Genomic DNA, 14,149 nt, shown 5'->3' with positions numbered 1-14,149 from the left:
GCTGTGTCTAACATCCTGGTACCCTATGCAATACAAGTGGCACTGGACAGTGGACACTACACATGCCCTGGTCTGTTTTATTTTGGGAATAGGCTACTCAAAATAGCCAATCTATGAACTCACACAGTGTGTCGTGATGCAAGCCGTCTTCTTTTTATATTTGTATTTTTTCCAATGGGATCCACGGCATATCACAAACAACTTGGGGATCCTTGACATAAAAATATTTTAGTCTGGGCGACTGAACTGCTGATGTCGGCTATACTGACTAGAAAGGTGTGCTCAGCAGAGTGCAAATATCCACCAGGCGGCATGCCCAGCTACACCTCCATCTTGATAATGTGATGACATGTTTTGGCGTTCTTAACTTCCATGACGGCAAATGGGGACGGACGTCGATGAGAATGGTGACTCGCTTGCCTGACGGGGGGGGGGGGGGGGGGGGGGGGGTCTGCCATCAGGTCGCTGAGCAAGGAGTGGGTCTTGCTCGGTGGCCTGGTGACAGGCAATGCCGATAGGCTGGACTTTCCAGAATGTAGACGGCCCTAAAGGGCGAGGTCGCGTGCATGCATCCGCCTGGGTGACGGGAGACTGCTGGGTGATATACTGGCCATATATGGAGCGGGTCTTGAGTGTACAGGGTTTGATGAGGTCAGATCAACATATGGAATGTCAGAACAGGAAGGACGGGTGGGGGGGATCAACATATGGAATGTCAGAACAGGAAGGAAGGGTGGGGGAATCAACATATGGAATGCCAGAACAGCTGCAGCTCCATTTGGAGATCTAAGGGTTTGAGGTCAGATGTAGAGTTGCTGGCCGGCTCCATATATGCAGATCTAGGTGATAATCCAGTCTTCTCCATGTATGGTTATCTAGGGTTAGATGAGTGTCGTGATCTTCATATATGGAGATGGCCATAAATGGTTGTGTGACATGTCACGAGGCGTGGCCATATATGGAGGCGTTAAGCCGTTAAGGTCTCCATGATGTCATATGATGTCACAAGGTCAGATCCATATATGGAGATCTAAGGGTCTCCATGACGTCACGAGATGTCATGAGGCGTGATGGATTGGCAACCATATATGGAGGTGTGACGGACAGACGGACGATGCAGGTTTTCATAGTAAATGCAACCTTCGGTCTCAATGAAGTACTGTCGTTACATCATTACGGTGCAACCAGAGTGACAGGCTGCATGGAGACAAAACCTTGGACAGTGAAAAGAAGTTGTGTGCCGTGTAATATTGTCACCTTTGCTATGACAAACAACATTACAATTCAACACATTCTCTCAACCAAATCGGTCACATACAGCCACTTGGGACACTTGGCATCACTGGATCAATGCTTGGCGTTTCAATATTCAGGTTAGTCCAAGACAAGTCACGTGACTGATAGCCTGAGCTAACGCTAGACATTTCTGGCCTAGATGGGAGGGCCGCGGCTCAGAAAAACGCGCACCCTGATTGGTTCACCGATCTGTCCGTCAGCCCCGGTCTCTCCTCCCCCCCCCCCCCCCCAGTGCAGCACTGTTATTGTGTCGACCAGAAGCAGAAACCACGTGGTTGCTGGAGTGTACTATTCTAACAGACTGTCAAAGTTATTTCCACAGAGTCGGCACACGTTGGTTTTTTCTTAGACGGTGTGGTGGGTTCTTCAGCCATTCTCCTCATTTTCCTCGCATAGCCTCGTTTGAAATCCACTGGTAATAATTTCCTCACAGTGTTATTTTGAGGGGTGCACACCGCTCAGAGCCCTGACGTCACATCATTTGGAGCGATCCCACTTTTAGACCAGTGCAGCCCATGCGCAAATCCAGGCTTTCATTTTTCGCGCAGACGAAATGAAAGCCTGGGTATCGAGGCTACGTGACTGATGACAGATAGCAGACGTATGAAATTGAAAAGACAAATTTTCCATTAAAATGCGCAAAACAAGAAGATTGGAAAGAGAATTCATAGAATTTTTTTATTTGTTTTATTAGAGAAAGTAAAAGATAAGTGTTAATTTCTTTTTTCATTTGCTGATCAGTCAGTGTATGAAAAACTAATACAAAGTAAAGGGCCCCGGAATGATAGTCTTCTACAGTATGGGACAAGACCCCTACTGTCTGTTTTGCAAATAACACAGTAGTGTCCTGCATAACAAATGTTACACCAACATTGGCGACCTATCAAATCCCTGAAAGCGGTTGCTGGTTCTAATTTTCAAGATTAATCTGTTCCAGTGCCCGTGAAATTGAAACCAACCTGTTCACTCGACAAACCATCTGGATGAGATTTCTCCCCCTGAAAATGGCAAACCAGAAGTACTGGAGTCACAGACTCTAGCACTAGGCTTACTTAAGTAGGTCACCAACTTTGTTGATTGATTGATTGCAAATTGTATTAACAGTTTGTAGAATGGGTACAGTTCAACAAAAGTACGGGTCAATATAAAATCTGCTTTGAGGATAAACCCAGAAAAAGCTTTGTTTAGATAAGGGTCCTCCATTTTCAAATCACCAGAACACAGACATACAAATATACACTTCTATGCAAAGAAATCATCATATGCACAGTTAGAAAAACAGAGAAAATGTGTATAGAAAAATAGGGGGGGTGGGGGGACTTTTCACAGGGGGCAGTTTTGAATTACAGCTGCCTGTAAGTGCTCTTTGAGGGCGGTTTTGAAGGAGTCTAGGGCTTAATGGCTGTTGGTAGGTTGTTCCATCAAAATGAGCAGGGGTGAGGTGGATTCTGGGAGTAAGCGGGCCAAGTAGTATACTAGTAGCCTGTACAGTTTGTTTTGGGATGTCTGGAGCCTTGTTTTAACTCTGTCCATGCCCAATGTCCATGCCCATGTCCAAACCCTTCTACAAAAACCTAGGTGTTTGTAAAGATGATTTTAAACTGACAATGGTAACAAACAAACAAGGGACTAAATTAATTTCGCTCCTATGCCACCAAAATGTGGAACGCATCAATCAATCAATGCTGTCAACAGGCTCATCTTAGTAGCTAGTTACAACAACCTACCTAGGTTCCATCCCAGAGGCAAATGTTTCCTGTGATAAAAATGGCTACCAATGTAATCAAAAAAGGTCAACCAAAGAACAAGATTCCTGTACAACATGATCTCCTCACTGGTCAGCAAAAATACCTTGACTACTACCTAACAGGAGCCCTCATACAAGGTCTATGGACTATGCATGCACCTCATGGTACCACAGCACCTCAAAGGCCCTTAAATATGTGCAAACATTAAGACAATTTAATAACAGGTTCCGCTTGTTAGGACTGAACTGGGAAAAACTGCTTTCTGCTGCTCCAATTTCATGGAACAATCTACAACGCACACTATGCCCCAATATCTTATGCACAACTTAATAACCTTACTCTTAAATCTCCCTACCTCACTATGAAACTGTTTTTAACCTAGGCCTATACTAGTTTTCTGTCATGGTCTTATTTAGTTGTTTCTGTGTTTTATATCTATCTTATCTGTTGATCTTTGTGTGTGTGTAATATCTCGACAGCGTTGCAAATGAGGATAAACCTTTGATGCTTTTTTCGAGAATAAATCACGTTTTTTTGTCTAAGCATAGTAGTTCAATTCAATATACTATAATACTATATCAGAATAATGCACTTATAACCCTGAGGTAATTAAGGTTATATACTTTAGCAATGTGCAGTTGTCTCCATGCAGTGAGAGCAACACTTTTGACATATTCCAACTCAATTTCCATACAACTAATGCATTCTTTGTAATTTATTCTCAACAATACTCATTGTTTTATCTCATGCATCATACATGTATGTCATGTCAATAATGCAACGTATAATGCAAATATGGTAATAAGTTATACACTTATAATATAAGTAAGCAATAAGTAATTCAGTTTAGGGAATTTAAGTCTGAATCTGAATAAGTGTACAAAAAACAGCATCAATATACTCAGACAAAATTGCTCCTGTCCCTGGGTTAATGGCATAGGCATAGTTTCAGGCAAAAACAAAACATACAGCATATAAAATAGGCAATACAGAATATAACTGGATGAATAAATCAGCGTGCATACATTTTCTTCCAAGATGAACCCAGGCATCCTGACAGTTAAAACAGCAGACAGGTCTGTCAGTCCAGCGACTTGTGCCTGGGGACCTCACTACCGAGCAGCACGACTCCAAGGCCAGAGGCATTCATATGAATGATGGTGCTATTGGTAGAAGGTCGCTGCTGTTTGAGCACCCGCTCCAGTTCTCCGTTTATCATACTGTTTATTGTCACTTTTGAACATCAGATCGGAGGCTAACTTCGTCAGAAGAAGGCTGGAGGAAATACACATTTATTCAGTTCCAAATGGAAAATAGCAATACTGATTTGACAGACTATTAAAAACAAACAGCGATGTACCTTTATTAACTTATACATATTTATACACACAAATAGCAGCACAATGTATTCATAGATTCATACTATAATAAAAACAAAACAATGCAGCCTACCTTGCCTGTACCTAATTCAAGTTAATGAACGTATTCATTATTTAAATCACTTGCACCTTACAGGTCATGCATAAAAGGATAGTCAATCAATGTATTGTATTAATTAATTCAGTTTTATTCATGTAGCCCAAACATTTAATTGACAGGCAGCAGCCATTCACTGAAGAGATGTTAGGAGTCAGGACTGTATAACACAGTAATGGCATGCCATCTAGTGGACTCAACAACCAAATGAATAGGGAAAAATTAAGACAATGTATAAATTGATTTAATAGATAATAAAACATGTAAGATGATAGATTATTTAATATAATAAACTATTGCTATTCTGGGCATGTCATCATAGGCCTATATGTGAAAGGTAAACTAAAAAAGTGAAAATAGTTGATCTACAAGCACACGCTTCACATGTGTATATAGATCTGCAATTTTCACAATTTTTGCACAACATTGTTATAGTGTATAGTATAAAATAGGGATTAAGTGGTTAATAGATTTGTTTGTTTTGTTTATTCGTTTAAAGATGGAGTGCCGTGATTTCTTTCCACCTTAAAACATGATCATCAGGTATTATTATTAATATATAAGTAGGAAGAATTCCTCCTTATGTAATAACAATTATTAGATAACAATTAATAGGCGACATTACAATATGAATTATATTATATAATGCATGGAATAGCTCCTGAGCCCCTGCTGCCCCAATAAAGGAGTTGACCAACGAAAAATACTTATTGTCCATCAGTGAGTACTATAGACGAATAACAGTTTAAGTCCACAGTAATGATCCATAATGTATAAATGATGGATAAGGGGTCAGGACGAGGCCTTTTCGTGGAGGGGTCACAATAAAATGTGGACTTAAACTGTTATTCGTCTATAGTACTCAAAGCCACCCCACAAACTCTTTAATTCATGGAGATTTTTTCTTTCTTTCTCGCATTCCTAAGTTAATAATTTGATACCGGAAGCGTTTGCATCTTTCCGCCGGTCATGAAATTATTGGTGTAGGAAAATGTCTCATAACAAAACTGCACTGATGGGAAATATTTATGGATATTATAAAATCATCCATTACAGACATAAGGAGAGAAAATTAATGTGGCATTTTTATGAGCATAATTCAGCTCAGCTCGGACATGTTTATTTCCACATCACAGATTTGTTTTCACCTGAGTTTAGTAGCCTACATTTCAGTTGCTTTTTGTAGTACCCTATTGGCCTGAATTTAAGATGTTTTTTTTCCAATGGAAATATCCTAAAAAACTGTGTTGTATTATAATCGGGTACTAGACTATTTGGCATTCAATGTTATTTTTCCACAAATTAGTCTTGAAAAGTGGGGGTTGTCTTATAATCAGAGTCATCTTATATTCTGGACAATACGGTAAATAGTTTGGATAAATAAACAGTCTAATTTGACTAACAACCTGTTGTGTTCTCCCTATCTTTGTCTGATTGTAAGCCTACCATATGATCTGGTGCGATGGGGGAGGTCTGGAAATGGTATCTGGTTTCTTCAGGTTTCTGTATGGTTTTCTCGGTTGCTATTTTGTTGTTGGCTTGTTGCACCCAGAGCAGAGGTTGCATACAGTGTGTAGGTCACTCAAGCAGATAGGTTGATGTCTAAAATACAAAAGTCAGATCTCATCACATGTAACACAAATAACAGCAAGGATAGCCAGCCCTAAGATATTTGAGAATCAAATTGGATTTCCCTTAAGTCTGAACTAAGCCTTTGAGGCTGTTCTGAGTTTACAGCCCCCTGCAGGGTTCTGGAAGGAGGGTTCTCTGTTCTCACAAGTGAAACTGGGTCCTGCAGCCTGCTCAAGATGTACAGTACATAGTACCTATGGGTTCCGTGAATACATTGGAGGAGTTACAGTAAGTGGTGCCAATATGTTATTTAGACCAGTGGTGAAAAAAGTACTAAAATTCTTTACTTTAGTAAAAGTATCAATACTGCAATGTACAGTACTTGAGTGAAAGTAAAAAAGTATTGGTATAAAAATGTTTTCAAATTGTATAAAAATGTGTTGCGATGCAACACATTGTGAGCTTGTAGATTGGCTATTTTGGCTCCTAAGGACCCATAAAGGTCTGTTTGGTTTAATTTTACATTCTAAAGAGTTAAAGATCTAATAAGTGTAGAGTCCAATTGGTTACCAATTCCACATTTAGCTGGGGACCACCTGGAACCCCGTCAAGGACCACTGGTTGTCCCCGGACCACGGGTTGAAAACCACTGCTATAAGTGAATATTTGTCAAAAAATCACACCCTTGTAAACTGAGCGGTGCAGGCATTCTACATTGACAGTACCAGTTTAACCCATTTACCCTAGACCTTCTGAAAAATGTATTTATCAGTGGTTCTCAACTTAGTCATGTCAAGGATCCCCAAAATTATATTTATTTGGCTGCCGACCCCAATTTCAAAATATTTTTTCCAGGGACACCTAGAACCAAAGATTTTAATGTATATATTCTGCATAAAATGTTTTTAAATTTTATGAATAGCCAAAGCATAAAACGACAGTTTAAGTTGGTTAAAAAGGCATAGTACCGTAGTAGCTATTATCTGTGCATGAAAAAGAAACAGAAAAATCATCAGATGTCTTACTGACAAAATTGAGCTAACAAAGCATGTTTTATGTTCATGTGTGTTGCATTTATTCAGTTTGGGAAATCACAATCTCTAGAAAACAAACTCTAGTTGGCTGAACGATTCAACAGCGACTAGAAATGGTCTCATTTCCAAGGAAATCGAGACAAGACAAAAACATTGTTCATTTTGAGAGTGAATTGCCCTACAACATGAATCCATTTTGATAATATATATGTTCCATTTTTAGACACAATATTACACTCAAAGGTGTGCTGTACCGTCATTAATGCCACTTCTGTGACGCTTACGGAACTCTACCAACTTCCATGCCAATGGTGGTAATGCACAACCTCCAGTGGTGGAACTCACATTTTTTACTTAAGTAAAAGTATCAATACTGCAATATAGAAATACTCTGTCACAACTGAAAGTTCGGAAATCAAAATGTACATGAGTTAAAGTACAAAAGCATTGGCATCAAAATGTACTTAAAGTACGAAAGGTAAAAGTACTCATTATGCAGAATGTCCCGTTAACAATCTTTTGAAAATGGCAGATCTGATGCGACACATTGTGAGCTTGTAGATCGGCCATTTTCAAATGGACGAAATGAAGTGGTTAATGTATGTTTTGTAATAATAATCAAAACCTACAAAGTAACTAACTAAAGTTTTCAAATAATTGTAGTGGAGTAAAATTACAATATTGGGATCTGAGATGTAGTGAAGTAGAAGTAAAAGTATTGAAAACTGGAAATACTCAAGTAAAGTACAAATACCTCAACAGAGTACATAAGTGCAGTACTTGAGTAAATGCACTTAGTTACTTTCCACCACTGACAACCTCTTATGCAATATTGCTTGAACAAACCACACATCACCAATAAAGTCAAACTTTACTTACAAACAAAGTTTTCACAAAGTACAGAGAGAGAAACAAAGACAGAGAGAGCGAGAGAGAAGATATGAGCAAAGCATTTCAGGAATTTACATCACTTCCTATTTTTACGCCTTGGCTGTGTAGATGGCAAACGGTCTACTAGAGTCTGTGTGTGTGCACGCGAGCGTGCGCGTGTGTCCGGGGCTAATGTCACAAACTCACAAACCTCTGGACCAATCAGCATCAAGTTTCTTTGTGCATGCTGCCAGTACGGCCAAGGAAGTACATCCAAGCATTTTCTTTTTCACATCTGTTTTATATATTTTTTGAAATATTTGACGGTAATGAATGGAAGTGAAAGGCCGGTCGGATGGCGCTGAAACCTTGCCCAAATATGGAGTCATTATGTCATAAATGTCACAGATGACTGATGTCCCCAGACTGGCCACATGAAGTCCCCAGATCCACATAACACTGTTGAGTCACCTTGAGTTTACCTCAACCGTGACACCATACTTCTTCTTCTTTTCAAGGACAAAACCTTTCAAAAGTAATTTGCGTCCTTCTCAACAGTGATCACATCCATCCACGTCAAATCGGCAGGGTCATTTCCTGCTTCGCATGTCATCACTACTTCACGTTTAGCTATTTACAAAAACATCCCTCGGTCGACATCGCTGCGTTGTGTGGAGCTTAGTGACATCACGTCCTGTTTGATGTCAAAACAATTTACAACAAATCCCGGTCCGGGATAAATTAAAGAATATTAAAAAAGTCAAGAAAACAAAAAAACCTTTTAAATATAGAAATTTGTGAAAGATGGAGAAAAAAACAGCCGCCCCCTTTTCCGCTCTTCTCTTCCTGTGGCTGTCCCCCTCTCTCCGGCAGCCAATCAGGAGCCTCCTTTACCTGCGGGAGCCAATCACGAGCCTCCTTTACCTGCCTCCTCTGTGTCCAGGTCGTCACCATGGGGACCACCTTCATCGTCGTCGTCATCATCGTCGTCTTGGTTGCCGTCCTTAAATGAAAAGAAAAAAATAATAATTTACCAACAGAAAAATCAATCGAGAAATAAATCACAACCAAGAATCCCGGTTCGAATCCGACCCAAGCCGCTATACTTAACGACAGGGCAGTATATAGATGAATTTTAACCCATTTTGACCTGAGATCAGATTGAAAAAGCTATGTTTCTATGTCAGTCTTTCTTTGATTTTTCAAAAATAGCAGACCTAAAAGCTTGTATGAGCTTGTAGACCTGCTATTTTTCAATCTAAATGGGTTTAAACAAGATATAGGATGAACACATTTAGATATTCTCAAATCATTGTGCATAAAGTGAAGTCTTTAAAGCCATTCTTTGTTTTAATCTTGATTATGGCATACAGCTCATGAAAAAATTAAATCCTATCTCAAAATATTAGAATATTTTACGAGACCACTAAAAATATATTTTTAAATCAAGAAATGTGACCATCTGAAAAGTATATTAATGCATGCAGTTAATTCTTGGACTGGGCTACTTTTGAGCAAATTATCTCATCAATGGGGTGTAGCACGGAGGTGGTCAGCCTGTGACACTGTTGTGGTTATGGAAGCCCAGGTTTGCTTTGATAACAACTCACAACATGCAACATGGAGCAAGAGACAGTGCCGGTTCACGTTTCTGAAGACGACCTTGACCTTGTCCATTGTTAAAGATATGGTCCCGGTTGCAAAACCGGAACAAGAAAGCTTTAAAAAGGTGCGTAAAAACATTGACCCAAGATACTAGTTGCCCAGTTGCAACTACTGTGCAAGAGAAGCACAGAGAGAACCTTACTTATCAGAAATGTAATATTTTCCCCAAGATCCCAAGGTTCAAGGTTACTCTCTCACAGCAGATAGTATATAGCTGAAGCCCTACAAGATGCCCTTAGAAACTGGGAACTTGACTTGACTGGTACAGGGGTGGTATAGTCAAGTGTATATTAATATAGCCATGCCCTGAAGAGTGTGCCAAAACCAGTCGGCGTTAGGAGGCTTTTGATTTGTTTTTAAGTGGTGCAACTACTTCTACAACCAGCTTGCAATGTCCGTGTACCTGTTTGTTTGTTTGTGATGTACGTCAAATGAGCACGAGTGGTGTGCGCATGCGTGAAATTGGAACGAGAGAAGTATGTGACATTGCTGCCACCTGCTGGACGCAAATCAACTGCCTGTATAATGGGAGGTGGACGGCAGCGCACATGCGCGATCCATAATAAAGCTAATCTAACGGAGCAGAGAGAGAGAGAGAGAGAGAGAGAGAGAGAGAGAGAGGGGAGTTGCACCACTTGGTTCACACAGGTGTGGTTTTTTAATATAGCCCTGTCTACATAATAAAGGCTTTAAACAGTTTTGCTGCATAAACTGCTTTCCATGCTATTTAATCATCCATGTTTCTGCCCTGCGTAATATGCTAAACCCACTATTTTCAGGGGGATTTTCATGAATTAAAGGCGCAAATACTTCGGCATATGCTCCAAAGGTAATTAAACAATCTCGGCAGCCTCTGTATATGTCACCTTTTAATCTAAAGCCGTCAAGGTGTTAATCTATCCTTGCTCAAGTGTCCTTGCCCATCCCGACTCCCGATGGGACCCCTCTTCACTAATAACAGTACAGGCGTCACTACTTTTGATAGTTATTTTCATGAACTCATGACTATGCAGTCATATCATCGAATTACATACTACTACTAGGGAATGATATGCGTTCAAGTGCATCTTAGTTTGAGAATGCACAAATCTATACAGCTGTTTCCACTTGGCTGACTGGTCATATTTACTAAAACTAATTATATTTCTGAGTTGACAAGAGGGTGAGAGGCAGACAGGGCAAGTGAGGCAACATAAATGTGTAGTCAATTAATCTCGCACGGCCCTCCCAAACAGAGTCAGTGACCTTTCTCAATAACAGTAAAATGAAAAAGATCTAAAAAACATTTTGTTCAAATTTGTATTACAGGACATGGCATGAATGACACAATTGCATCAATCAAATGCGTCATTTGTCTGTGTGACTGTCAGCGGCTTGTCAAGGCAGCAAATGATCGAGATGGGTGTCCTGGAACGGCAGGCAGCGCTCTCAAAAGTCCTGACCACTGACAGAATGTCCGGGCATCTTGTCGCTAACTGATACACGACAGATGTCATGTAGGTAGGAGGTCTAGGAGGACAGTCTGAAACCACTTGTGGACTTCACAGAAGAAGAAGAGGGTCACACAAGTGTGTGACCCTCTCATATGTCAGACCCAGTGCAGTAACTATGCATTTATTTGAGTACTGAACATTTGGATTTGTTGTTTTCTTCCACTCTGCTACATTTCAAATATTGTACTTTTGACTCACTACATTTCTAGGGAAGGTCTCTCAACTCACAAAAATATATTAATTAACCACTTACTGCAGTGGATTTCAACCAGTGGTCTGGGGGCCAACAGTGGTCCTTGGGGCAGCTAAATTGAGAGTTGGTAACCAAATGGACCCTCGCCCTTGTAGATCTTGCCTTGGCTTCTCAAACATTTTAATTTCAAGGACTCTCATAGCACTGAGTGTACAAATGGAACCAAATGGACCCGTGAACTGGCTAGAGGAACAGGCCTGGCGGGAGGAGCAGGGGTCATTTGCATAAGAGAGGGGCCAACCAGACATTTGCATACCAATGGGCGCTCTGCGCTTTTGTTGCGTTCTGTGCTACTGTAAGTGGTGTGTACGGTTGTACGCCCTTTGAAAAACAATCTTGACAGGGGGTCAAGGTGGTTTACTGGGCAATAACCCATTTTGACCCCCCGTGGCACGGGGCCTGAGAGGGAATCGTAAGGAACCGGAATCCTAAAGGATCCCAACCCTAGTCTTGGCAGAGGGGTATAAATTTGGTATCCCGCACAGGAGACCTGGGTAGGACATTAAAGTATTGGATTGAAACTTAGAGAGGGAAAAATAAGAGTACTGGACTATAGGCATTAGGCAGACACTCGTGGTTGTGGCATCGGACATGAAAAATTGGTACCTTGACCCTTGGCCGTCTCACTAGGCGGGACTTCATCCTTTTGGACAGCGCGACGAGGTTGTCATGGCGCTGTCTCCTCTTCTGCGCCTCCTTGTCTTCCTCCTCGTCCTCCGAATTTGTCTTCTTCCCGTCTCGTCTCTCGTCATCGTCCTCACCGTCCGAGTCAGAATCGGGCTTCTGGATTCGCTTCATCACCTTCCTCTTCTTACTCTCCGGAGCCTTCCCCACTTTCTTCTTCCTCTTCACCGGCTTCTCCTCCTCCTCCTCGCTGGAGGACTCTGAAGTGGAGTCACCATCATCCGCACCGAGGAACGAGCGCTTCCTGTGGCCGCGCGGCGGCGGCGACGACGACGAACTCTCACCGCCCGAACTCGACTCGCTCGCAGACGACTGGCCGCCCCTTCCTCCGCTCCGGCCTACCCTGGGCGCCACGGGTGTCCTCTTCGTTGGCTTCTTCCGGTCACGTTTGTCGTCGTCCTCCGACGACTCGTCGCTGGTGACGGTGAGCTGTTCCTCGTCACTCGACTCGTTGGAGCTGGTGGTGGAGCTGCCGAACGAGCCCTCGTCGCTGTCGTCCAGGATCTCCGCAGAGAGGCCAATATGTCGCTTCTTCAACGCGGCAGCTGCTTGGGTCTTTCGCATTGAGGCGAAGACTTTGCGCTTGTACAGGCTCTCCATGGCGACCACAATTAATAGCTAACCCACGATGAACTAAAGGTGCTCAGCGGTATTTAGTGTTAAGGACAGGATCAATGAAAAAATAAAAAACCCAAAATGTATTAAAGATGTTTAACGTTATTTAACGCAAGAATAAAATGAAAGTAATATTTCGCAATATTTGGAGTATATTATTTTAAATAAGACGTAGACAGATATTTAGTGTAAAAATAAATTCAACCCAACAATAGATGATCAAAAGACAATAAGGATTTATGAAAGGCGAGTAATAACATTTCACATAAAAGTCAAATCAGTGAAAGATGTGTGGCCCCACGGCCCATCCTCTAAAGTATTTTTTTATAAATATAAAGTAATTGGTTGGATGAATAGCATAGAAAATGAATTAATGAGTTCTAGTATTTTAACCCAAATAAAGGTTAATAACAGTAATACAGGAAAGAAACAAATAAAACAGTCTTTACAGGTTAAACTAAACCAAGAGGCTGATGGGTAATCTTGGAACAGCTGTAATAGGCTAACGGCGAGGCTAAAATGTTAGCCTCGATAGCATCACACAGTGCAATGCCAAATGGCTAACTCTGAATAACGCTGGAGGGCTAGGCAGCAGGCGCGCGTTAACAAACACAAAAGCAGTTGTTTGCGGGCACCACGAAATCGGAATTGCCAATATATAATATAATCCGATGTAAATGCGTGACGTAACGGTGCTAACGGCTAGGTTCAACTGGCGCTCATTTAGGCTGCTTGCACTTTGCACGGAGGAGGTCCAATTTAATTCCGATTATTCGAGATCGTCCTATAATCCTGTTAAAATTAAGAGGTTACGTTTGATGCGCGTGTGTCTGTGTGGACGTGTTTGTTATTATTAATGTTAAATGTCGCGTTCGTGGCATTTTGTTGTGGTCGCCATTTTAGGATACTGCCGGTCATCTCGCAGGCAGGCCCCCTAGTACTTGGGGTGGTGCGCGGGGGCATAGCGCCACCGCTGGTTGGAGGTCAACTCATTCTTGTCATAGGAGGGATTTTGAAAATAATTTGCTCTCACATAATCTGATGATACTAGTACTAGATTTACGGTATGCACTGCACTTGATAGTATATCTTTAGCATTTAATTGCTATTATTATTATTTGTTAGAATATTATATCGCTAGCTATTATCCATACAATAATAATAATAATAATAGCCTACTCTGGGACATCTCTGGATCAGAGCCTGGCTGGAACATTCTGTTTTAATGGCATATTATGTATTTTTGAGTGGTGCAACCATTCCTATCGACAGGCAGCTATGTGTCTTTTTCCCCTTTTACTGTAGGCCTATGTAGGCCAGGTAGGCCTATGTAGGAAGATATATAATATATGCCTGACACAGGCTAGCTAATGCACACTGTGGTGGAAAGCCTGGTGAGCCTGAGGCGAGGTTAAATGCACACTGGTTCATTGAAAATAGAAA

At 41.3% G+C, this 14,149-nt stretch overlaps 1 protein-coding gene across 1 annotated transcript; it reads right to left on the bottom strand.

Moving 5' to 3' along the window:
* Positions 1 to 7,027: 7,027 nt before the first annotated feature.
* On the bottom strand, positions 7,028 to 13,627 carry LOC308310136 (uncharacterized protein). The gene is made up of 2 exons (XM_080756268.1): positions 12,014 to 13,627; positions 7,028 to 8,999 (listed from the first exon to the last, which is right to left on the bottom strand). The coding sequence occupies exons 1-2, from the start codon at positions 12,689 to 12,691 to the stop codon at positions 8,904 to 8,906; spliced, it is 774 nt and encodes a 257-aa protein (XP_080612394.1). The 5' UTR covers positions 12,692 to 13,627; the 3' UTR covers positions 7,028 to 8,903.
* Positions 13,628 to 14,149: the final 522 nt, after the last annotated feature.

This window comes from Protomyctophum bolini, assembly GCF_963924005.1.
Source record: "Protomyctophum bolini genome assembly, chromosome: 22".
Classification (NCBI taxonomy): domain Eukaryota; kingdom Metazoa; phylum Chordata; class Actinopteri; order Myctophiformes; family Myctophidae; genus Protomyctophum; species Protomyctophum bolini.
This window is presented reverse-complemented; position numbering and strand designations above follow the sequence as displayed.

Excerpts from the sequence above, each read along its gene's own strand:
- LOC308310136 (XM_080756268.1), bottom strand. The coding sequence starts at position 12,691 with ATGGAGAGCCTGTACAAGCGCAAAGTCTTCGCCTCAATGCGAAAGACC. Across the intron at positions 9,000-12,013 it reads TGAGACGGCCAAGGGTCAAG|GACGGCAACCAAGACGACGA; the intron begins GTACCAATTTTT and ends TTTTCATTTAAG.